This window comes from Pelecanus crispus, chromosome 8 (assembly GCF_030463565.1).
Source record: "Pelecanus crispus isolate bPelCri1 chromosome 8, bPelCri1.pri, whole genome shotgun sequence".
Classification (NCBI taxonomy): Eukaryota; Metazoa; Chordata; class Aves; order Pelecaniformes; family Pelecanidae; genus Pelecanus; species Pelecanus crispus.
Genome location: NC_134650.1, coordinates 33773379 through 33798565, shown reverse-complemented (window position 1 = coordinate 33798565; position 25187 = coordinate 33773379). Strand labels below are relative to the sequence as shown.

Here is a 25187-nt window from a genome sequence, read left to right as displayed (position 1 = left end):
TGAAAACTGACTGAACTGCCAGGCTTAAAGGGTTGTGATTAGAGGCACGAAGTCCAGCTAGAGACTATCACTAATGTACCCCAGGGGTCAACAGTGAGGCCAACACTGTTTAACCTCTTCACTAATGACCTGGATGTTGGGATGGACTGCACCTTCAGCAAGCTTGTAGATGATACAAAACTGGCAGGGGCGGCTGATAGACCAGACGGTTGTGCTGCCACTTGAGACAGGCTGGAGAAATAGGTTGACAGGAACCTCAGGAAGTTCAAGAAAGGGAAACACAAAGTCCTGCAGTTGTGGAGGAATAACTCCACATATGTGTACAGGCTGAGGCCCAACCAGCTGGAAAGCAGCTCTGTAGACAAACAGTTGGATGTCCTCACAAAGAAAAAGTGGAAGGTGAGGCAGCAATGTACCCTTGTTGGAGGCGGGGGGTGGGGGGTGGGGAAACTACAACAGTATCTTGAGCTGCATTAGGAAGATTGCCACTAGGTCAAGGGAGGTGATTCTTCCCCTCTGCTCACCACTGGTGAGACCACATCTGGAGTGCTATGCTCAGTGCTGGGGTCACCAGTATAAGAGAGATATGAGAGGATCCAGGGAAATGGTGTGAAGATAAGGACTTGGAGCATCTGACATGACTGGTATGGGTTGCCCTGAGCAGTTGTGGAGTCTCCATCCTTGGAGATGCTCAGCAACTGATTGCATATGGTCCTGGGAAACCTGCTCTCCTTGATACTCTCTGGTCAGAGAGACTTCCTAGTTAGGTTTCTAAATCAACGGCCTTTTTTCCAGAATGTTTTATGTTCACTTTGTTTCAAGGGCCAAACCATTTTTTAGTGGAACATGATTCAGTAGGACTTTTTTAAAGATCAACTATGCAATTACCTAGTCAACGGAAGAGTGAAATCAAACATTTTCATATGTTCAGACTTAACTATGTCTTAACTGTTTCTCCAATTGCTATTGTTTAGGAAAGAAAATATGAAAGAACCTGATTGTTGTGTTGTCAGTGTGCCAAACTATCACCTACAATGTATCAAGAGTGGATGCTAAGGCAATTCACATCATTAATGGTTTAAGGTACAATGTAAGCATTATTCTGTAAGCATCATATGAAATCATGATACATCATGATGTAAGCATTGTCCAAAATTATCCCGCAATCAAATTCCAAAGGGATTCACACCTTCTCCCTGAAGGACTAAATGATGACAGGCTAAAACTTATGCAAGAGTATCAATCTAGATATGAAAACAGGTATCCCAGACAACCTAAAGCAATTTGTAGAAACAGGAAGATGTACTCAACATTTCTAACCATTATACAGAATATAATGGGAGAAAGGCTAATAGTTAAAATGGAGCTGTTCATGATGCAGACTACAAAATAAAAGGCTCTTGGCCTTGTGTCGTGGTTTAGCCCCTGTCAGAAACCAAGCACCACACAGCTGCTCGCTCACCCTCCCCCCTGGTGGGAGGGGGGCAGAGAATCAGAAAGGCAAAACTAAGACAATAAAGGATACAAAAGTAAGAAATAAAGGATAAATAGGATCATTGTTTAAACCCAATAGTTTAAAAGGCTATGTATGTAATAGGCTACAATATCTACTAAAATATTTCTGACTGTCAGAAAAGGAGGTTCTATGAAATTCATGTCTGGAGTGGTTGTAATGGATCCATGTGTATCTGCTGGTGTTTCAATATGGATCTGTATGGAGTTGTAGCTCTTCTGGAGGCACAGAGGAAGAATTATGTTGTAAGACACATTCCCTTTCTTATTTCCCTGAACAGGGGAATTTTTTCATGTTTCTGTATTTTGGGAAGATGCATTCTGCTGCCACTTCTCCATCTGCCAGCATAGTCTTTATTTTACTTCCCTGTGTAGTCTCTTTAACATTTTTTGGAGGGGGATACCTTTTGTTCACAAGTTCCTAAAGATGGGACAAATGGACTTAATTTTGGTTTTGTTTGTTATTTGGGGAGTACAAAGTCTAAAAGTCACAACGATTGATCGCTTCCAGTCCAGGACTTCAAGGACATAGCTGGGCTCTTCTCATAATGGCTGCCTAAGACTGGTGCAATGTTCACAATGCTCTTTACAGCTAGCATTATTCATGTATTGAATCAAGCCAAATACATTGATTTTTAACATTGCTGTTAGCTGAATTACTTAGTCAAATCTGCAAGCAGCACTAGGTGTGTGTTAGGTGACTGTCATGCACAATTAGTTCATTTATGTAAATCTTTTCAGAAACATTGATTGTTTTCATGGTCGGCTTCATATAATTACAAATCATTAGTAAGGTAGAAGAGAAAAATAGCTTAATGATCTGAAAATAAGATGAGCATGGATTGACTTTTTCCAGTTAGAAAAATTGTTTATCACTAGATTATTTAAAAATACATGAAACATTTTTCAGACACATACTTTGAATTACCCTATCCAAGAAAGACAGTATCTCAGGTTAGAAGATAAATAAGAATAACCACATACCTTTGCATGTTTTCTTTTGCCAGTGACTTTTGAGTTGCTTTAAAATCATAAGTTTGGAAAGTTATCTAGCTTTAGGAGTAGTTACTGTTTCAACCTCTTCAACTCAAAAAAACCCACTACAAACAGCCCTCCCACCGCCCCAATCCCAAACTCCTGTGTTAAACTCTACTGGTTTATGGAAGAGAACATAAAATCTACTTGTTACCTGTATCCTGAACATTTTTGCAAGGTGGTGACCAGGATACCTTTCAGGACCGGCTACAGACATGTTAGTTCTGTCAAAAAAGTTATTTCTTTGACAGAAAATCTGTACTATTTATTCTTCAAGCAGAACTTTTTGAAAACCTCTAGTACAAGCACACATCTGATTTCCTGAAGCGGCAGATATGTTTTATTCAGCTCCCTCCGTGTATCTCGGATCTGCTCTGCAGTTTTAAACTTAGTCTACTTTTGTGCTGAACATGCAACTTATTTTCAGGTTCTGCAATGTGGACAATGTCATCTTTTGTAAATGTGAGGCAACAAAATTCCATTAAGTTCAGAGAGAAAGGACTTAGAAGAAAATCTGACAAAAAGCATGCTTTCAAGAAACATCGTAATTTACAATGAGAATAAAGACTATCTCTAATCCAGGCTATGGAATCCAAATGGAATCCAGACTGCATTTACAGCTCTGCTTTTAATATAGCCTTCTTAAATAAATTTGAATTTAACTGCTTAACCACAGTTGTGCAACACAGCTGGGCTTTGCTAAGGGACCATGTGTGGGATCACTTAAGAGCCACATGTGGCTGAGAAGGAGGTAGCAGCTGAGGTGTAGCTGGAGTGGGTGTAGTTCCAGATCCAAAATTGAAGGTAGGGCTGTGGATACGAAGAAGATCCAGACTCTGCACGGTCACACATGTTTTCTAGCCTTCTGAACATCCAGTGTGGGCTTGAGAAGAGCTGGCTGTCTGGCAGGGAACTAGAAGATGGGGCCTAGTGGGAGAGCACACTTTGGTCCCATTGCTGTCTTTTTAAGTAAGTCTGTGCTCATTTGTAGAACTCTGTCAGAAGGAAGTAGCCTAGGGCTGTATTATTACTGAATTCAAATGAAAAATAAACCTTTTAAGAATGGAGGAAAGCCTTTCTTCAGGAACCATGCTTATAACAGTAATAAAGCAAGCATTTAATTTACCTGCTAGTATGTGAAGGAAACAGAAACAACCTTTTTTGTGTTTTCCTGCTGCATAATACATAGTTGATGCTCTTCCTAAAATACCTTAAGTACCCTGATACCAGGAGAATAGGCGCTTTAAAATCTACTTACGATCCACGAATGAAGTAAACAGCATTCTGAATCTGCTTAGTCTACTGCCTTCATCCGCCCACATTCGTACCACACCTGTCCCAGTCTGCAGCGTGACATCGTTTGCTACGGTGCTGCAAAACTTTGCCTTCAGGTTTTCAATAGAACTACTTCCATCATACACAGCAACAAAGTTTCTTTTGCATTCATTTGAATGTTCCATTTGATAGTCGAGAAATCGCAAATAAATCTGTTAGAAAAGAGAAATTAATGTCTCTAGGAAAAGTAATACAGAAGACAGTGTTCTTTCCTAGCAAATCTTGAATAAGATGTTTTGTCCTCTTACACATATGTGTAACTCCCAATTCAAAACACTTTTAAACTTGTATTTTCTCATTAAATGTCAATGTAGAGTGTTACTTGAAATTTGTCTGAAGTATCTGTTTCACTTCTCCCCCCCCACCCCCAAACAATCTTTACTTAATAATTTACTCTGATATATTTCTGCTTCCCTTGGGAAAAAAAGCAAAAAGCAACACACTTGCTGAAGAAAGCCCCAAGCAGCTCTGCTAAATGTGCAGTCTATTACTCTAGAAGCGATACAAAAAACACATAAATGTGCTGAAAGAATTTTAATGGTATTTTGACTGGTATTTTGACTGTTCTCTTTTCTTTCTTTTTAATTCATAAAAACAATGTTAAAATATAAGGGAAGGAGTCTAGTCAGAAAAGCTCTGAAGTAAAATAAGGAAATCAAAATTTATTGCTTCAGAATGAAAGCTAATTACTGAACCAGAGCGGTGTTACAGAAGACATAAACCATGAATTCAGGAGTAATTTGAATGAAAATGGAAGGAGGAGAAAAGTAAGCTGGCTGTCTAGGAAGAGTTAACAAGTTTAAGACAGTCTTAATTCCTCCAAAAGCAGAAATCTAATCCAAGAGAAGGCAGTGTACGTGGTAGAACATTTGCAGCAAGGAAGTTAGAAGACCAAGATGGCACTTGAAGAGTAAGCAAATTATTTATTTTGCTGGAGCAGGAAACTTGTGCAAGATTGTAATTCAGTTAGAATTACATGAAAAGATCATAGAGTTTTTTAATCTCTTGAATGGTTCTATTGGAATTCTCAGAATTCTAGTGAAAGTTGATGAGATGCCCAAGTAAGTCACCTAAGCATGCTGCAAAGTCCATTTTTAACTTTAAAAGTTCCTTAGGTAGCCATTACTTTGACAGAGAAGAAATCTATCCGTGTGGAGGCTGAGGTCTCCTGCTCCATGGAAGAAGAGGTGCTTCCTCCTCTATCCATGAGGTCTTCAGTATGTTCCTCAGATGAGCTTGGGTCTAGACTGTTTGCGTTTTGAGTACAGTTTACAATTACCTCTCCGGCTGATACTATGGATGCTGAAGACCTTTTGCACAGTGCACTTCTTCATGCATCTGCCTAATGACAAGAATCTCCAACTCTGCTTTAGTTTGTGAAGCAGGGAAGACAGGGTGGATGAATACCACGCTTACTACTGCTACATTACGTATTTTTCTGCCCTTTTGCCATATCTTGCTTTTAACCTCAGCTAGTGCCAAAGCCTTTTAAAATTGAATTTCAAAGAATTCACTAAAAACCAACTACCTTGGGCGGGGGGGAGCGGGGAGATACCCGTCACATACGCTTAACAGGCTCTACTGAAAACACAGTAAAAGAGCACAGTAGAAAGTGACACTTGTACACCTTGGCTCTTCCTTTCCAGGGTTTTCCAGAGGCAGGTTGCCAGCACTGTCTCCCCTTGCACATTCTGTGAAAAGGTACAGCCTGTGCATATTATTATTAGAGTTGGGGTTGTTCAGCCTAGAGAAGAGAAGGCTGCGGGGAGACCTTATTGCGACCTTCCAATACTTAAAGGGGGCCTACAGGAAAGATGGGGAGAATCTTTTTAACAAGGCCTGTTGTGACAGGACAAGGAATAACGGATTTAAACTAAAGAAGAATAGATTTAGACTGGATATAAGGAAGACATTTTTTACAATGAGGGTGGTGAAGCACTGGAACAGGTTGCCCAGAGAGGTGGTGGAGGCCCCATCCCTGGCAACATTCCAGGTCAGGTTGGACGAGGCTCTGAGCAACCTGATCTGGTTAAAGCTGTCCCTGCTCACTGCAGGGGGCTTGGGCTATGTGACCTCTAAAGGTCCCTTCCAACCCAAAGCATTCTATGATTCTATGATTATCTCATGCTGCATCTCACTGGTTTGTGATTTTCAGTAGTTTTTTTTCCTGCTGTCTTTGTTAGATTTACTGCCAGAAATTCTCAGCTACATTGAGAACCTGTCTTCCACTGATGTCTTATCTCGCAAACATGGGTGTGAGCTGTAAGTGCTAGGATTTGGGCTGAGAGATGGTATGTTCATTTAACGATTGACTTTATATATCTGCTGTGAAATGACAATGGAAGCTAAAAATAAATAGCATGCTTTTAGTGGAGCTATTCTGTGTATGAAAACAAAGGAACAATTCCATTAAAAGAGCTCAGCTCTGCAAAAGCTCCTTCTGGTTAGTGTGTTAGGTAAGTAAATATAAAAGGTCCTCGCTCTTAGATTATATTGATTATTCTAGTAATTTTCTGAAATCTGGAGGTAATTTATTAAATATCTGTTATGCAGATTTAAAAAATCCTTTCATTGCTGCAGTTGTGTCAGTTTTAAAAAAATTGGTTTTATTACAAAATCAAATTGAGGAAGTTAAAAATGTCTATGCTTATTTTTCTTGAGAGACTGCACCACATCAGATCTAATGGATTTTATCATCATAATTCTGCCAGAATTGAAGCTTGAGAAACCACTGTCAGAATACTAAGAATTATTTTTCTGTAATGTTTTAACTCAGTAATTTAGGATGATGATCTAATCTCAGGACTGACCCAACTATAACTCTGCCTTCTGGCAACATTCAATTATTTATTAAAATGCTTAAGCATAAGACCTGGTGCACTCAAGAGGCAATGTAGAGAGAAAATGGTTTTATTATTGTTTCTGGAAGAACTGCTACTATTACTTAGACTAGTATAGGGCTCTTGGGAGTTGAGTCACTTCCTCATAGGCTCAAATATATTAATGGAGTTTCTTTCTTGTCTTGTCCTCTTATTACCACCTTTTCGGTTGCTGTTTTAGAACTAATTTGCAAGTTGGTGAATAGGGCTGGTTAGTTAACTATTAGGAGTGCATAAGAAGGCTATTTTAAGCTATTGATTAAAAATATTTTTTAATTTTTATGTACAGGCAAACAGTATATTTATGTGCTTTCATACACACAGAGAAGCAAAATTACAGATGTGTATGATATATGGAGAAAAAAATGTATTCTTCAGTGCAGCTCACAAGTAATTAACACGTATATGATTCTGAAACATACAGCTGTTGTTTTTTCTTTTTTTAAACAGGCTATAGCTATTGTATTTTGGAATTATGAAATAGGATTTTATCCTTCTCTCTGCCCAACAATAAAGCTCAGTTGCTCTTAATGAGCATAAGATAGTGATGTTTTCATAAGCAGTCTCTAGTTCCGCAGGCACAATTGTAAGTATCAGGTACCTACGTAACTAATGCTGATTTTTGGCTCGAGCAGCTAATATGCCCCTTTTACAGCTTAGGCAGAAAAGCTCTAGCAAATTTTACTGTGGCACTTTAAGAGGGTGTGATCCTACAGCTAAATCAGACAGAAAAAGTGATAATTCCTCAACTGTTTCCAGGGAAAGCCTTTCATTTTAGCTCAGACTGCTGATGAAAGTGGATTTTAAGGTGCTGGATTGTGAATTAGACTGGGGAGGAGCAGGTACATGTTCCGTTGACTTTGAATAGAACCAAATTCTCCAATAGAACCACTGGAGGCAAAATTTTAGACCACGGCAGCAAGATTTACTGGAATTTATCAAAGACGTTAGCCAGCATTTTTGCCTGTGGTCTTCCAATAAAACCAGAGTTCAAGTCAAATGCCCTTGAAAATTGTTGATTGAACAGTTTTCACAGTTATTTTGTATCTTAAGTTCCAAATAATAGGAAGACAACACTGTGGAGTTGCTGCATAAGTTTAATTTCAGAAACAGTCATCTATCTGGATTTCCTAAGCTACTGATCCATAATTCATTTCAGTGAAAGTGAGACATTATGCAAATCACAGCTAGTGACTATTACCTGTTACTAATGACTTGGAAACCCATTATATGCTGAATGATATGAATGAAACCCACCTTAGCATTTGGAGTAGCTTTAATTGTCCATATGCAGTCAACTGCTTGTCCCGGTTTTGTTTTTCCTTCTTGTTCTACTTGACTGGAACGTACTATTCCATCAGCTCCTGAGAGCTCAAATTGGCAGTCTAGGGAGAACATATAGCTTGCTGTCAAATGCAGTATGATATTAATTTAAAAGTTCATGTATAAAGAAATTGTTACTGTAATACTAGACCTGGGATGGGATTTAAAATACCTCCTAGGTAAGTGAAGTCAGGATCTGTAAAAGAAAGAAATCATGAATCACAGGGGCTATCAATGCTTGAGAATCACTTCAAGGTTTAGTATAATCTGAAGATTATGTCCATTTTTTATTATGTCACAATAAAAATTGCCCACAAGTTTACTGAATCGATTGGAGGGTACAGAGACAATTTTTTTTTTTTTTTGATGGTAACATTATTCCACAAAGATTGACCTAATCTGAATAAGGTAATTCTATTCTGACAGCGCAGATTTCCAGCATAACACCAAAAATTACCATTAGCTATTTTGTTCCTACATTACATTCTGAATTTAACTATGCTGGTTTTCACTGAAATCACTGGAGCTCCACAAGAGTACAGGGGATCTTTCTGTGTGCATCATTTTTATCAGATTGCTGTCTGTCTAGTTCTGAACAATTTGAAGTTTAGTAGAATATATCAACGCTTTGAAATTGCTATTAATAAAGAATACAAAGAAGGACAGTTCAATACTAAAGATACGTTTTCCTTGGGTACCCACGCCTCTTCTATTAGGCCAGGTAGCACAGGTCTAAACATCGTTTAAGGAGGCAGAATTTCACCTTGATTGCTCCTCTATCTTCTCTAAATGTGATGTGTAGTGTATGTATCTGTAGTATATACTGTAGTAGTATACCGTATGCATACTACTAGTGAGTTAAGAATACACTTTTTCATAATGGTTAACTGATGGTACTTGACTTTACTGGGACTAGGGCTTGGCTAAAACAGAGTCTGTAATGGGCTGGGATGTCCAAGGCTTACATTTCAGTGATCAGGTTAGCGTTTCCTCACAAATCAGCACAGAAACTCGCAAGATGCACCCATTTGCAGCTGTGGCATTGAAAATCACCACAGAAATCACACAAATCATAGTGTGTGTATGTGTGTGAAATGTTAGTCTATGCAAAGAAAACACTAGTTCATGCAAAAGTGCATGCCTGTTTTGTACAAAATTCTTTTCCAAATGAAGTTCCAGAATTTGGCTCTTTCTGTGGTCCTCTAAATGTTTTTCTGTATAAGTTTATCACTTCACCTAAAATGCCTCAGTCCTGAGCTTAAGACTCAGTACAGCTGAGAAAATGCCTTCTTTGCCCTCCTCTGTTTTAGTTACCTACAGTGAAATGTATGATCACTATATGCAAAATTCTGCAAGAGAATTTGTGAACTGATTGTGAACTTCTTTGTGAACTGATTTTTTTTAATTTATGAAGTGGGGGTGTACGTGCATGCCCCCTTCCATTTTCACTGGAACTAGGCAAAGTTAGTTTTGAAAGTGGTGTTAATGAAATGGCTTTGGAAATGGACTTAGCGAAATGCGTTAAGTATTGTCCCTCTGAAAACATTTTAGCATGTCATTCCCAGTGGACTGGTCGCCATGTTAATCTGAAGAATTTCCAAGTCTAAATCCCTAGCAAGGTATACAGTTCTATAAGCAGTAATATATAACCATGTATAGTGTTTTCATGTCCTGCAGGGGTAAAGACCAGCTGGGTAAAGACGACATTAAAAAGTTATGCCTGCGTATACATTTATAGTTGTAGAAGAGCTGACACGTATACTGTCTTTAGTCCCAAAGGACAATAAAATGCTGATAACTACACATATAGTATCTATGAAGTACAGCAGTCAATCATTGCACAAGGACATTGGGTCAAATTTTCTTGTAAAAAGAATGCCCTGCCAATTTTAAGTGGCCCCACAGAGCAGATGTACTTTTTGTTTGTTTAAAGGCACTGTCAGCATATTATCCTCTCCTTCATACCCTGTAAACTACACTGTACTTTGAGCAAAGAACAATTTAGTTGTCTGAGGCTGTGGTTTGAGGGAATCTAGTTATACTGAGAGCTGATGCCTGGATGGTATAAATATTTCTTCTGGCTTTTCAGAATGGAGATTTAAAATGTTTTGCATTTGGCTGGAAGTGCTATTGTAGCTTTGCTTTAGGTGTTTTTGTCATAGTGTCTTATATTCCTAGAAGATAGCTGTTGCAAATGCCAGCTATTTGTCTACGTAAATGCTCTTTCCGTTACTACCACTGGTGAAACTGGTACAAGTTAGAGTAACAAAGAGGGAAGTTGCTAAAGCCTTCAGCACGAACCAGATCAACTGACTTCTTCACTAGCAACTATAGACCTATAATTCCCTTCAGACAATTTTCTAAAGCTGGTTTAGTCAAGTATGCTGCAGGATTAGCAGGACTGAGATTGTAACTATCACATTGTCACTTTGCCTTCATCGACACTTATGAAATACAGCTCTAGATTGCCAGCATAAACACATCCACAGAGTTCAACGGGAGCAGATGGTCGTTAACTCGGTCAGAATTTTAGGCATCTTTACCTGGTATAAATGAGTACTTTGCTTGAAATCCCTTTCCTTCCAGCTCCTCATCAGAAGTAAACTTGATCCACATAAACCTCCCTGTTGATCTAATTAGTGCAGGACTTTTCAGACCACAGTAACGATTAATGAGAGGGGAGAAACCAAAAGGTCCATCTCGAACCTCCAGATGATCAAACCGACATTCAAATGAGGGTTCTATGTAATAAGGTTCATCAAAGGTCAACTCAATTCTTTGTCGTGGAGCAGCTAGACATAAAAAATCGAGCAAAAGATTAAATGAACATCTACATAAAAAACTCATGAAGACATGAAACAATGAAGAGACAGGCCTCCAAACCAGCAAGATAAAAAAGAAACTGAAAACTTCTCAAAACACATCTGGCAGTCTGCTACAAAAACTCAGATACACTGTAATAAAAATTTTAAAAATGATTGTGTAGAAGATACTTTTTCATGGAATTTTATGGAATTTTTTTGCTTGCTGATCTTTATTGTTGAGCATTCAGAAATGACATGAATTTAATGCAGTACATGTAATGGATATTAACATATATGCAAAGGTATTCAAACAAGTATTAATATTAAGATATAAATTAAAACCAGTGTTCTGTGAAAGCAAAGTACGTAAAAAAGGGCAAAACATTGAGGGATGCAGAAAAGAATGGAAAAGAAAAAGATACAAAAAACTACTCACTGGTGTATTTCCTAAATATTAAGCCCAAATTTGCAGATCCTTTGGCAGGAGACATCTTTTATTAGAATATTCAGAGAAGTGTAAATGCTTCATATATATTATTAATTTGCAGGTGACTGCAGGTGTTGGTAAGTCTGAACCAGTGACAGCCTAACATCAGGATTTGGATCAGCCCCCTAAATCCTGATGAGATGCAGCTATGGCTACTTTGTGCCGGGACTCTCACATCTGTAGTTTGGAACCATGACTTTATATTCTATGAATAACGTTAGTGTTTCTTGCTCTTGTCATCTATTGAGCTACATGAACTTTCAGATACTAATTCGTATCTGGCATGACAGTACTAAAGAATCACATGCTGTCTGCTTCTTCTGAATACAAAAAGGATTTACTTTATGTCTCTTAACACTCTGTTTAGACCTTATGCCTTACTTGTACATGAGTTAAAAACATTTTTAGCTGTTCGCACATATTTGCAGCGGTCTGCAGGAAGGACCCTATCTTAGCTAGAAATTGTGGAGGGCCTTTGTCTCACTCAGGTACCCATAACGTTTCTGTATAACGACAGCGAGGACAGAGGCATGGAAACCGATTCCGTGCCCCATGGAAACTGCCTTGCGCAAGGGAGATCCAGCAACGGATCTGGTATGTGTGAACTCTGAAGCTGGACAGGGTATCTGCTCTCCAGTGCCTTCACTGGCAGGGAAGATGCAAAACTTCAGATGTTCATGCCTACAAGCAAAAATGAGGGCGTCTATGAGCCACTATTATACTGTACAAATAAAAACTCACTGAAAAATATTACTTGAAATATTTCAATTAATTGATATAAATCTGATGATTAAGCTGACTAACGTTTTTAGCTGACTTCAGTGGGTTTTGGGTGCATTCTAGTAAGAGAAAAAAATAATTAGTGTGTCTGAAGTCTTGCAGCCTTTATCCAAGATATTCTCATTGGAATGTGCTTTTATTCTAGTTAATGAAATTGTTTTGTCCTCATCACATAACTTTAATAGTGACTTCAGCAGTGCTAACAAATCTCCATATTTTTAGTACAGTGCTGTAGCAGTCAGGTGTGTCAATAAAGGACAGCATAAGGATTTTCTGCTTGTGAAACAGACAAAATACAGTCTTCAACCATCCTTTGCAGTTTATTATCAGCAATATTGGAAGTAGTATTAAGGTAACAAGCTGCAATTTTTATCTTAATAGTTCTGTGCCTTAATAGATTACAGTAGATCTGATGCTGCTTTTTCTGGCTGTGAGGGTATGTCTTATTCCATATAGCTAATTCCTGAACGTTTGCATTTTCTATTAATTTGTTATTATCACTTCAGAGAGCAAATTTAGCTGCTTGTTCAACCTAATGACTGCAGTCCAGTATGGCTATACAATACTTGACAGGATAGTAAAATGACACAGTTTTAGCAGTTCAAGATTATCCATTTAACAGTAAGATCACAACACAACAAAACAGAAATACAGCATGTACCTTCTAAGATATAGATGCACTCTTGATTTGGTGGGTACATGTTAGGGTAGTTTGGTGAAGCAAAATGTCCTCCATTACTTGTCCGTACCCAATTGTCACACTGGGTAGGAGGAATGCGATTCACTCCAATATTTTGCCCACCTTAAGTGAAAAAAGTGATCAAATAAATTACTCTGGCAAGTATGCAAATTTCATTTTGCAAAAGTGAAACACTGACATAATGCTCATCCTATAAAAGAAGAAAGTAATTTATTTTGGTTGAAAACCCTCTTAATATGCCACTTGTTAATACCTAGCTAGGAAAATCTTATGTTTAATTTAGTGATGTGGTATAGCCTAAAGAGATCATAGTTTTTGAATGTCAGATATGTCCAGTAATCCTTGGGAAGGGAAGAGAGGGAGTAATTTTTTTTACCCAAGTCAGTTTAGATTTTTTGATGCTCTTTCTAGGACAAATAGTCACAGTGGCTGCCAGTACAGCAGCATTATTTTATGGCTTATGCCTTCTCCAATCCTATGCAAATATAATCCAAAATATTTGTTAGCCTTTACTATTTTTAGCCCGGATTCCAGAGTATACTGAAGTACATGGCCCTTAGACTGAATATCTATTTACAATAATTTGTTGGAATACAGAATGCATATAACAGAATGAATTAGAATATGTAAATACATTAAATACAGCAATGGTAGTTAATAAAATTACTAGCAATAGGTAGACTGCACTGGTAGCTAAGAGTCTCATTTAAGATCAAAGGTCTTCTTCTGGGTATACAGGGAAATATGAGCCTTGACTGAGATTACGCATTTTACTGAGCTAGTGCACCACGCTAGACCATTTGCAGGAGCTTTGTTACTTCAGATTTCCTTATCCAAGGAGAAAGGAGTTGGGAATAGTACGATCTCTCTGACATTCTTCTTAAGTACCTTTGACCCTTCTCCTTAAGTACCTTTGACCCTTTTCCTTGATATCCACAGAAATGGAGCGAATAAGACACAGGATATGTGGTTTCTGCTAGATTCTTCCTAAATCTCACAAGTTGCTCTCATAATGTTATTTATATCTATGCAGTTTTTCTTTGCAGACCTTTGAGAGGGACTCCATGCTGATACAGGTCTTAGCTGCTTCCAGTAAATTACATCACCTTCTGCTGGTATCTTGGCAGCTTTTTGATTTATGGGGGTGAAAACTTAGTCTCTTCTGCAGAAATTGTTCAAGGAAATTCTGTAGGTGTCAGTTCAAGGAATTCTTCTCTCCTATGTGTGGGTTAATCCCACATGTGAGAAAATAAGGTTTGCGAAACTGATGCCTTCCCCACTCAGCAGGCTTCAAAAATGTTTGTGGGTGGACTATTTGAAAAGCTTGTTGTCAGATACAGAAAACATGAATTTCCGTTGTGTTTTTTTCCCACCTCTAAGGTTTAAAACCATAGAATTTTAACTGGGTAAGTGAACATCCATGTTCTTTGTGACTGGATGGCTTTGTTCAGTTGGAAAAAAATGCAGTAAACAGGGGGAAGATGGAAACTACTGGAATTCATTTTGGTAATTCGAGAGCTATTAACACCTGAACACAAATACTTTCTTTCACTTCTATTGCTTAATTAAAAATTATAAAACTGTTACATTTTTGGAAATAAAATCATCAAACCAAAATAGTACCTTGTGTCTTCTGTGCAACGGCAATCCCTTCCACTACAAGGATTGTTACTAGCAACACTGAGGAGAGAAATTGGACAGGAATAACATCAGTAATTCATCAAAATTATAGACCATTTTCTGCAGTCTTGATTCATGCAAATGCTAGAATCACTAACCAAACCAACTCAGAACATACAAAAATACACAATTCATTTATTTGCTTTCTTAAAATTTCAACTTTAGAAAACCAGTGCAGTGTAAGTGCACTGTTGGTTCTTCTTCCAGGCTCCTTAAGAAAGTGTATATGAGAATAGCAATTTATTGTTTGAGGGGACTTTAAGAATATTTTCTACGGTATCTACTAATTTGCAAGCATTTAATAAAATTAAACGGTATCTATCTTCTACACAGCTTTTATATCCTGAAATGAGATGTTTCACTGCTATATTGAACCTAATCCTAAAACTCCATATGCATACTGTGTACAAAAGACTTCTCCAGCTTCCAGGAAATTAGTCAGGACCACAGGGGACGCTGCATGGTCTTATCCCTATATGGGTATCAGGAGCACTATAGAACTGTGCTTGCAAGACTGGTTGTTGTGATGCTGCCACAATACCTGTGATTTCTGCAAATCACGTGGCAGTAGAAAATGAGCAGATACAAGCTCTACTAATTAAGAGACTTACTCTGAGCAGTGACGACAGCTAGGATGTGGACACTGTTAGGATGTACACTGTTGCAAGCACTCTGGTTTGCTGAAGTGTTGTGTTAGTCTCAGGTGTTGGTACATGCTGGTGTTTTCTAGATTTTAATTGACTAAATATTGGACCTGTTACAGATTTTGTTATACTCTTTCCCCCCAACCCTCCTTCTTCCTTCCTTCCTTCCTTCCTTCCTTCCTTCCTTCCTTCCTTCCTTCCTTCCTTCCTCCCTCCCTCCCTCCCTCCCTCCCTCCCTCCCTCCCTCCCTTCCTTCCTTCCTTCCTTCCTTCCTTCCTTCCTTCCTTCCTTCCTTCCTTCCTTCCCTAAAAAGCAGCTGTCTAGATGGTTTTGCTTTGGGCCTTTCCCTTATGTTTACACTATCATTGCACCCAAGAAGTGTCAGTCCGAACAGTACATATTAAAGATTCCATATTCCACTATTCACCAACAGTTTCAAAGCAGGCTTAATGTCCAGATTTTCCTAAAATACTTTGTCTCCTCAAATTGTTACGGATTACCAGGAAGGGAAAAGAGAATGAAATCTAGTATATAATTATGCCACTCCTCAAATCTTTCATTTGTTTCTGTCTTGAGTATCTCTACAATTCTGGACACATATCTTAGAGAACTAGCTAAGTAGGCTAGGACTCTTTGCCCTGGACAGAAGCTGGCTGAGGGGAGGCAGGACACAAGTTATAAAATCACGAGTGTCATTGAGATGGTGAATAGAGAGCAACTACTTGTTGCCTCTTCCAATACAAGAACCAGGGGGTATCAGACAAAGCTAGCAGGTGGCATGTTCAAAGTAAATGAAGATTTATTTTTTTTTAAATGCACATACTTCATAATACATCCTTAAGTAGAAAATTCTGTTTCAGAAACCCCTTAAGCCATACATTATTGGGAGTCCGGGGTAATATTTGGGGCAAATATAATTTGCTCTACTTTTATACTCTGAGACCTCTGCTTTTGTATCTCTGTGCAAGAAGATACAAGGCTAGATGGACCTTTGATTTGACCTGGTATGGCCTTTCCCATGTTCTTAATCTACTTGTAATACTAAGTCAGACAGGCATGGCCTCACCATTACAGGAAAAAAAAAAGATTTCAGCAGGAGTTTTATTGTCACATTCAAGAAGTTCCATTTTATTTTCCCAATTTTCCCCTCTCGTTGCTCAGGCATTTTAGTGGCTCATGCTGAAATGGCATGTTCTCTCTCTGTGATTTTCCCTGTGTTGCTGTTAGACTTTCTGCCCTTTAGAGTTCCAGAGTGAGCATGCACTGACTGTGAATTACGGTGATCTTGACCGAACTCATCTAGATGCTGCTGTAATGTTGGCATAGATAGATTATCTTGGGGAAAGACAAAAGGAATCCAAGTCTGCCCCTGAAAGTGTCCATCTAGCATTTGTGTTTTATTACGTATGTTTCTGCTGCCCTTTCTTCTCTCTACCCATATTAAAACAGATTGTATATAATTATGAGACTTTTCTTACCAACAACCGCTTTTTCCCTTGCAAGTCAAGTTCGCAACTGTGGGTGTTCTAAAATACCATATGGGTCTTGCAAACCCATGTGTTATATTCCTAGAAGCTTATTTGATTTTTAGGGATGGATTATGAGACAGTAGGTTAAGACTTAGGTAGTTTTGCAATTTCCATCTTTGCAATAATTCCAGATTTTCATAAGTATTAATATACTGAAAATATACTCCCTGTCATTATCCCAGTACAAAGTATCGATTGTTAATCATTGCTGACTCACCCTACACTGAAAATTCATCCTTCAGAAGAAAGTATCTAGCACCTGTTACTGGTCTTCAAGTTATGGATGTTCACTAGTCTTTAAAGCAAATAAAATAAACAAACATCCCATCATTATCAACCTATGACTGACATTAGTTTTCAGATATTTTTGTTTCCAGTATTTCTTATATAGACGCTACTATTTCAAAATTACTTGCAGTTTATTTTTGCGGCTTTTGTGTTTAAACTGTGCACTCAAAGATCTGAGTTTAAGTGCAGGAACTTATAAAGCACTTGTACTCCTGAGATCGCTTGTCTCTAACAGAATCTTGATAGTGGTTATAAAGTTGTCTATATATTTTGTTTTTTTCTACACTGGTTTTGGACCAACACTTCAAAGTTGGCTTTTGTCATTACAGTAAGCACAGTTTCCACAATCCTATATAAATCATGTGTCAGTATGTTCTTCTCTTGAATTAACCTTTCTTAAAGATGTGCTATGCCCACCCTCTATTTTGCAAGGACATAGCAATCTCTTTATAACTTGTTGTGCTGCTGCTTAAAATCTGAAATGGGCTTTGTCTTTTTTTCTTACAGCAAAGAAACACAGAAGTATCAGTAAGATAAATACTCTCATGACTTACAAAATTAATGCAGATAGTCACTTTCAAGTAACACAGGGAAATCCGGGGGTTGGTTGGTTTTGGTTTTGTTTTAGTACAGCTATCTACTATGGCTAACACTGTTACAGTATACCTTTTATTTTTTTTTTACCTTGAAAATATCGGTAAGCATCTATGTTTATTTCAGTGATTGTGCTCTCTTGTACAGATAGAGACAACATAAGAATAGATGTTATTACGCTAACCAGAGATTTCCCTTCTTGAAATGATGTGGATACAGCAAGGAGCCTCCTAAAAGGACTTCAGAAAATCTGACTGGCTTTTGCTAAAGCCTGTGCCATTTCTGTAAATAGTCCAGAGCTGTGCATGCATGTGTAAGTGCAAAAGAACAGTGCATGTTTCCTGCAGAAAGGCATGGAGATGCAGGCAATTACACAAGATAAATGGGCTGAATATTTGTCTTCCTGTCTTCCTTTTGTCATGTTATATGGATTAGTGGCTATAGTAAGTATGGGCCACCTTCACTTTGTTCCCTGCCCTTTTCATCTTCATTTTTAATCTCTTCCATCTCTTGCCTTTCCCTGGCAATGCCTATCCTTCTTATGCTCTCAACAACCCTTAAGAGGTATTCAAAGCAGCCTAGGTAGCAAATGTTTAAGGGCCTTCCTGTGCCATTACTTTTATGCCGGGTGATAGTATGACAAAGAAAGAGGTGTCTCTGACTAATACTCTGTATGTGTGCTGTCCTTATCTCTGTGACACTGCTAGCAAAAAGGTGGAGAGAGGACTTCTATCTGTTCTTCCTGAGCGTACTGGGCAGGGATGCCTGAGGTATCCTTAATTCCTTAAGGAATGCCTTAAACTGTGTGCATTTACATGACACAGTAGAACGTGGGATAGCAAACAGGAGTTTTTTGGCTGAAAACAAGGCCTATCAATGTTCAGGATGAAAGGAAAAGAAAGAAGGAAAAAAAATCCTTCAGGATATTTTTAGACGTTTTAGACTGCTTCCATTAACCCACTTTTGTGCGCATTTTAAAAGCAACAAGGCAATCACTTGGTGTCCTAAATCCATACCACTTCCTGGAAAAATATTTTCAAATCTCGAAGGCTAATTTGGACCATACAAGTCAGTAAGAAGGAAGGAAGATGTTGAGAGAAGAGACAGATCCTGAGGATGATGCAGTGGAGTGCTAGTGCTGAGTGACCTGGTACTGCATGCGGGGACACAGACACAGCAATTGGAACAGACATGAGATACCGAACTACTTTCACTAAAAGTCTTGTAGGACTTTCAGAAGGATATAGAATGATCTTGTTATTTCTGATAAACTGAAATTCAAGTAGTTATAATGCACCTAATGGGACACAGTATTCCTCTGCTCCTTCTTTTTTCCTCTTTTAAAGTCTATTACATATCACCGTGACATGACTGTTCTTCATTGTGGATGAAAGATGACTCTAGACTTAGCTCTGTATTCTATTGTGGTGCAGGAAGCAGAAGTAGTAAGTATCTAAAAATGCCACTTGAACATGGCTTGCTAATGTAAGCAACAGCACAAACAGTACAGGATTGCGTGACTGCATTGAGTATCAAAGGGATAGATAGGTGGGTTTGATTGTTTTGTTTTTAATGGAGGAGTGGGGTGAGAATTCTACTAGAGGACACTGAAATATGGGAGACTGACCTTATAAACTTAGAGATATTTAGTTGGTAAATATAATAGAGGTTAGTGCTTCTGCACCTTACATTGAGCTTCTACTTCATGGTATGTACACTGTAGAAGAGGCTATCATTAAGCCTAGAGCAGCATAGCCACTGAGGCAGAAGGACTGAGGGGCTTCTTTTATTCATGAATCTGGTATTTGCTACAGGCTTTTATTCCACAAATTACAGTGCATGCTTTTGTACTACCATTTAAAGATCTGATAGGTTTTACCTGTGTGAACATTAACTAGAAATAAAGAAAAAGCAGCAAGCTTCTGTCTCTGTTTTTAAAAGAATCGATTTTTAATTTTCTTCACTTCTTTGCATGAAACATTTTAGAACACATAGCCTGCAGACAGCTGTATAAATTTTTAAGAGTGAAGACACCAACCATACATTGTCAATTCTTATTACTATTCTGTTGTTGAAATAGGCTTATGGAATGATATAGAAGAGTCCCCTGAACTGATGTAATAAACTAGGCATTGTTTGCAGGAGTCAAGATTTTCTTTGCTGGCATTTCTTAAAATTCCCTAAAATTTATCTAAGCTGTAAAAAAGATTTGTTAATTTGTGTATTGAAGTATAGATAGAGAGATTCACAAATGAGTGGCTCCTATTATGTTCAAAAATGAGAATAATATAGTTAGTTTTACAGTAAACCTGTGCTCAACCCAATATTGGGAAATCAGTGTGTTGCTTAGAAAAACAAGAGCTTTAGGCTGCAAATCTGACATATGCTTGTACTTTCTGGCAAGATGCATTCTTCACATTTCATGGGATACAGTACTGCTCTGAGCTCCCTATGGTATGTCTTTCCTCTGCTTTTTCTGCATGCTCTAGGGATCTTCACATATAGAGGAAACAGATTAGATTTGCTATGTGGCTCTGAGAGCAGTGTCTGTTTTCAGCGATGACAGTGGGGCATCTATGCATGCAGGGCAAGCTGAATATCAAACTGGGGAGCAGTCATGCACAACTGAGAAACAGAGTGAAACATTCCACCATTTTTTTAAATAAAGACTTAATCATTTAGAGTATTACACTTTCTTAGTATAGTGGTAGTCAGAATCCTAGGGACAAAGATGACGGACATTGCTTAAAGCAGAATTCACTGTTTTATCTCTGTGCTGTATTCCCTGCATTAGGCAGCACCTTGTATACATACAGTCCAAACAGACAGTAATTGGCAACACACAGGCCAAGCATGTTAGAAAATCTTGCCGGGATGCCTGCTTCTTTCTGGCAGATATAGCCTAGAGTAACAAATGCTTGATCTTTATTATATACTACGTTTTGCCGTATGGGAATGAATGCTTTTCTGTGTACTATTCTTAAATCTAGCTCCTAATTTGCCCCATGTGCTAAAATTAATGTTACTTCCAGTAACTGCTAATCACAGTATCCCAGCTTTTACATCCATTTTTCCCTCCACGTATGTCTAAACATTAGCGTTAGCTATTAATGTGGTGGGGACATTTGTGATGTCACATCCTCTCTTATTCTCTGGCCAAGACTACATATGCAAGGTAAATTACTGTATGCGTTTTGGTTGCTTTTAAGGACTCTGATCAAGTGTAGGGTCCCATGATGTTAGATACTGCACAAATTCAAAGTGATCGACTGGTCTTCTGGTAAAGAACTTCTGCAATTTAGACAGACAAGGTGAAGTGGGGGAAGGAAAACAAACACTCTGGGTTTTATGTAATTCTGTGTGGATGGTCACCTCCTTTTCTTTCAGAAAGCTAATTAACTGCATTTCTGATTCAAGCCATTTTTAGCTCAGAAACACAAACTGTAAATTCCAGGGAATGAGATTTTTCTCTCTTCCTAGCATTTGGTGACATTTGCTAATTGATAAAAGGAATACTGGATTGCATCTGTTGCTGCTTTTTTAGGCAAACAATTCTGTTGCTGAGGATGAAAACACAGCAGTTTTTGAATCCCACATGCTCTCATAGTTCACAGTGTGTATATATTCCCTCATCTCTTGTGGTCTCAACAGGACATTTGCAGATTGGTAAAATAAGTATCAAAGAGCAGTTAAGGTGGCTTCCTATAACTTAAGCCTATTAACAGTTACAATGATTTCCTCGTGTTGGAATATACTGCAGGACTGCCACAGAATAAAGTAAGAGAGATGAAAGTGTGCATCAGGCAAGACATACTTTAGCTGTTTGTAAGTCTCACCCAGAGCCTGCTAGTGGAGCTGCCAACCCATTTTTAATCCTCCTCACAAAAGCTTGATAGCAGAAGTGGGCTTCACCAACTATTAACAGAAACTCTAGTGTCTTTCTAAGATCCAAATCTTGTTAGCCATTAGCATGGCAGCAGGATATCTGAATGCACTCAGGTCTGTTCTCAGATCTAACAGTTTCATCTCGCTCCAGCTGTTGCCAGTAGGGATTCCTCTCTTTAAGATTGCCAAAGAAACAAATTGGGAGTCTGTGTATCTGCAGAAAAACCAGGTTAACTGATTCGGGATGTAAATGCAGTTCTCCCACGTCCCTTTGATCAAAATCATCTACAGAACAATTCACGCTTGGATGGACTGACAGAGTCCCCTCCAGGTTTGCTCAAAACATTTAACATTTCTGATCCCTTCCTCCATTAGAAATGTATAAGCAGCTGTGGGCTGCTTCATTTTCCCAGTTGCTCCACATCCTGTTACTTATAATCCATTCCTGGGTATGTCTGCCAGCAAAACTTCTGCCAGAAGAGTATCTTTCATTTTAAAATAGCAGCTTTCCTTTTTATATGTAAGATCTTTTTTCATCTCCAAGCTGTGTGCAGCAAGAGACTGATGAGAAGGCTGCATGTGCAAACCATGTTGAGAGGGGTTCCAAAAACTTTATTAAAATATATGCACTGACTTAAAGTTCAGATGGTTTTCCTGTAGCTGACAGAACTGATCCTGCTGTACACGACTACTCTGAATACCTATTTCCCAGAGATTACTTACTCCTAGAACACTTGCATAGTGATCCTTTCGACTTAAAACCAGATCAGATTGCACCAAACTTTTTCACCTCTTGTTCTTTGTTATCAATATAGCATATTTTTCAGTGGAAATCTTCTCAGGAATGTCTGTTATGGAATTAATATTAAAAGTTCTGCTGTCTTCTGTCATGTCTGACAACAATTTGTGTACAGAGTACAAATTAATACTTTTTTTCTAATGCCTCACTCTCAGTCCCTTAAAGAGAGACTTCTCTGTGCTCATGGATTTTATTGTATGCTAAAGAAGGAGGTTTTGTGAAATGAATTGTTAACATATTGGCAGTCCTTTCCTGCTGCATAGTGGGTCAGCTTTGTAGTAACAGAAAATGGAGTGAAGCACAAAGATAAGCTAAAAGAAATGTGGAATTTTTTTCATGAAGAATTACCTGCTGATTTTTTGTTGAAAAATTGACACTCCCCACCCTAATCACTTGCAGTATTTGAGGTGGCAGTTGTCAGTCATATATCAATCGAAGTGGCAAGCTATTTAAGTTGTCCAAGACTGTAAGTGCTTCATTAATTAAAAAACAAATTTGAGTATATAAGGCAGAAAAGCAGCAAGCTTGTTTGCAGTGCTAGAACCCCAAATGTATCCAAGCCAGTAAAATTAAGATTTTGCTTCAGTTCAGATAAGCATGTCCATCACTACATGTATAACTGGTTTTGTATGTAAACAATTTCTGGTATAATTGCAGATGTTTATCAGCTCATTTTACCATTTCTGCAATGAATTATGTTGTGAACTTCTGAGAGGTTCATAAATGATGAATAGGTTATGAAGTTTCATTTTGAGGTGATTTTTATGTCTAATCTCTCTCTGTGAATTAAACCTTAGGGAAGGTGCTGAAAATCTTAGCTTTTTCATTAGATAGGAATACATAATTTAATAGCTCCTTTAGCTTCAATCCAGTGTTATTCTGTACTCCGGCTACAACTATATACCTGGTTAATACACTGACCTTTTCTATTAATATCAATGTAATTATAACCAACTTGTTCTGTAAAGATTTTAGCAGTCATTGTCAACTATTCTCTTAGGAAAACTAGGGAGTTAACATTTTTGAAGTTATGCTACTCTGGGAGAGGTGCATTTTGGATATTAAGTTTGTATATGTATTAATGGCAAGGCATAATACATACCACCAAATACTTCCCTTGTTTATAACACAGCAGCTTTTTGAATCCTATTCTACAGTTACTTGAGTTACTTCTGCTTAACTGCTTAGTGGTGCAAGCTGTTCAGTGCTTAGCTTTTTTTGAGTGCAGGAGAAACGGTTCCAAGTAGATCCTGGTTTTAAGTAAAAAATGAAATTCTGACTTACACTTGATACTGCCTTCATTAGGGCCACTGTAGCCTCTACAGCCAGTACTTTGCTTTTGGTTGCAGTGGACAAATGAAATGATTAACAGATTTTTAAATTATCTTTTTTCTCCGCTTGCTTTCAGCTTTTTGGGCCATTGTTACACCTTTTGACTTTGGAAACAAGAGGCCACAATTCCTAGCTTTTGTGCGGAAGGAAGCATTACATCCTAACACTACTTGTGTGTGTGAAATTAGCTGTTAAAATCATGCCAAAATGCAAATGAAGGGGCTGAGCAGAATGGCTGGAAGTTAATCATAGTACTCCTCATTCTTGCAACCTGCCAGAGTTGGAAATAGTTCTGTAGCTCATTGGAAGGCTGGGAATGTCGACTTTCCAGAAGTAGCAGTAATTTGTTCTAGCCCTGTCTGCTGCTGAATTATCAGGACAGAAATGAGAGAATTCTCTTTTTGGCTTTTTAAGTTAATCCAATATAATAACTGAAATAGTCCAAAACTAATGTATATCAGGATTTAACTTAGAGTTTGTGGGGGGTTTTAACCAAATAATAGCATATGGAAATGAAAGAGGGAGCATATTTGAAGAATGGGAACAAGCTCTTAGCAAACCCATTTTGGGGGAATAGCAGGTATGAGGAAATTATAGATAGATATATTTGCTTCCAAAGCATAACAGGAACATGGCTTTATTAAGCAAGCAGCTGCTTTTCTCTCATATGACGTAGAGGGTTATAATGCTTTATTGTTATAGAGCAGTTGCGTTTTGCAAGCTGTGCTAGGATTAAAGAATTATTCTAGTGTGTTTAAAATCTCATTGAGGACTGAAGACGGGAGGAAAAGGCTTTGTCTTTCGACAACCAAAATGCAGCAAGCACCCTGGCCTCCAGCAGGTTGCATACGCCGCTGAGAAAGCAGGTGGGCATCGGCTGGGCTCCGCTTCAGCAAAACCTGCAGCTCTTGCAACCTCAGTGCTGCCGCGGTCCACCATCGCTTCCGCTCAGCACTACTGGCTGGGGGATCTGGATGAGTGCAAATAATCACTGTAAGACGATGGGATTCAGGGTTAGAATTTTAAAAGTTTTGCTGCACACTATGGACAGAGGCAATAAGAATTATATTAAGATGTTTATTTAAATTGGTCCTTATTATTGATAGCTGAGGAAGAACATAGGGTAGTTCTGAACAAGCGGAACGGAAGAAAATTCAACTGCCACAAAGTGAGTATGATGGGCTCTCTTCTGCCCTGAGGTATACAGCCAAAAAATATAACCTTTGTGGATGACAGAAATGTATATATGCATTCCATGTTAAGAACAGAAGATTAAACTGTTTCTAAGTATTATTAAAAGATATGTGACTTTTCACAATATACTGAGCTTCATGGTACTTCATATATGGTATAGCAGAACTGTCCCAGTTCTGCACACAAAGCTGTGTGTATGGAGAGAAAAAAAATTACTGCCGCTATAGGTAGACCCTTCCATGCAGAATTTAAGGTGCAACTTGTAAAATACGGAGGCTTACTTTGAACGTTATTCCCAACAGTTTCCTTTTGGGATTAAATCTATGTGTCTATTAATAGGACTTTTTTTTCTTTCTGATTGGATGCAATAATTGGACTATATGAAGA

The 25187-nt window shown here is 38.2% G+C and overlaps 1 protein-coding gene across 1 annotated transcript in view; it reads right to left on the bottom strand.

Annotated features, from left to right (window-relative positions):
• The window catches only part of NETO2 (neuropilin and tolloid like 2), a 30314-nt gene extending 5769 nt beyond the window's left edge, over positions 1-24545 (bottom strand). Inside the window, exons 1-8 of the mRNA XM_075715721.1 lie at positions 24457-24545; positions 19570-19655; positions 14479-14535; positions 12817-12957; positions 10628-10876; positions 8257-8280; positions 8019-8146; positions 3806-4034 (exon numbers count right to left, since the gene is read on the bottom strand). Of these exons, the coding sequence (XP_075571836.1) occupies positions 3806-4034; positions 8019-8146; positions 8257-8280; positions 10628-10876; positions 12817-12957; positions 14479-14535; positions 19570-19655; positions 24457-24545 (1003 nt within the window). The remainder of the gene's footprint in view (positions 1-3805; positions 4035-8018; positions 8147-8256; positions 8281-10627; positions 10877-12816; positions 12958-14478; positions 14536-19569; positions 19656-24456) is intronic.
• Positions 24546-25187: the final 642 nt, after the last annotated feature.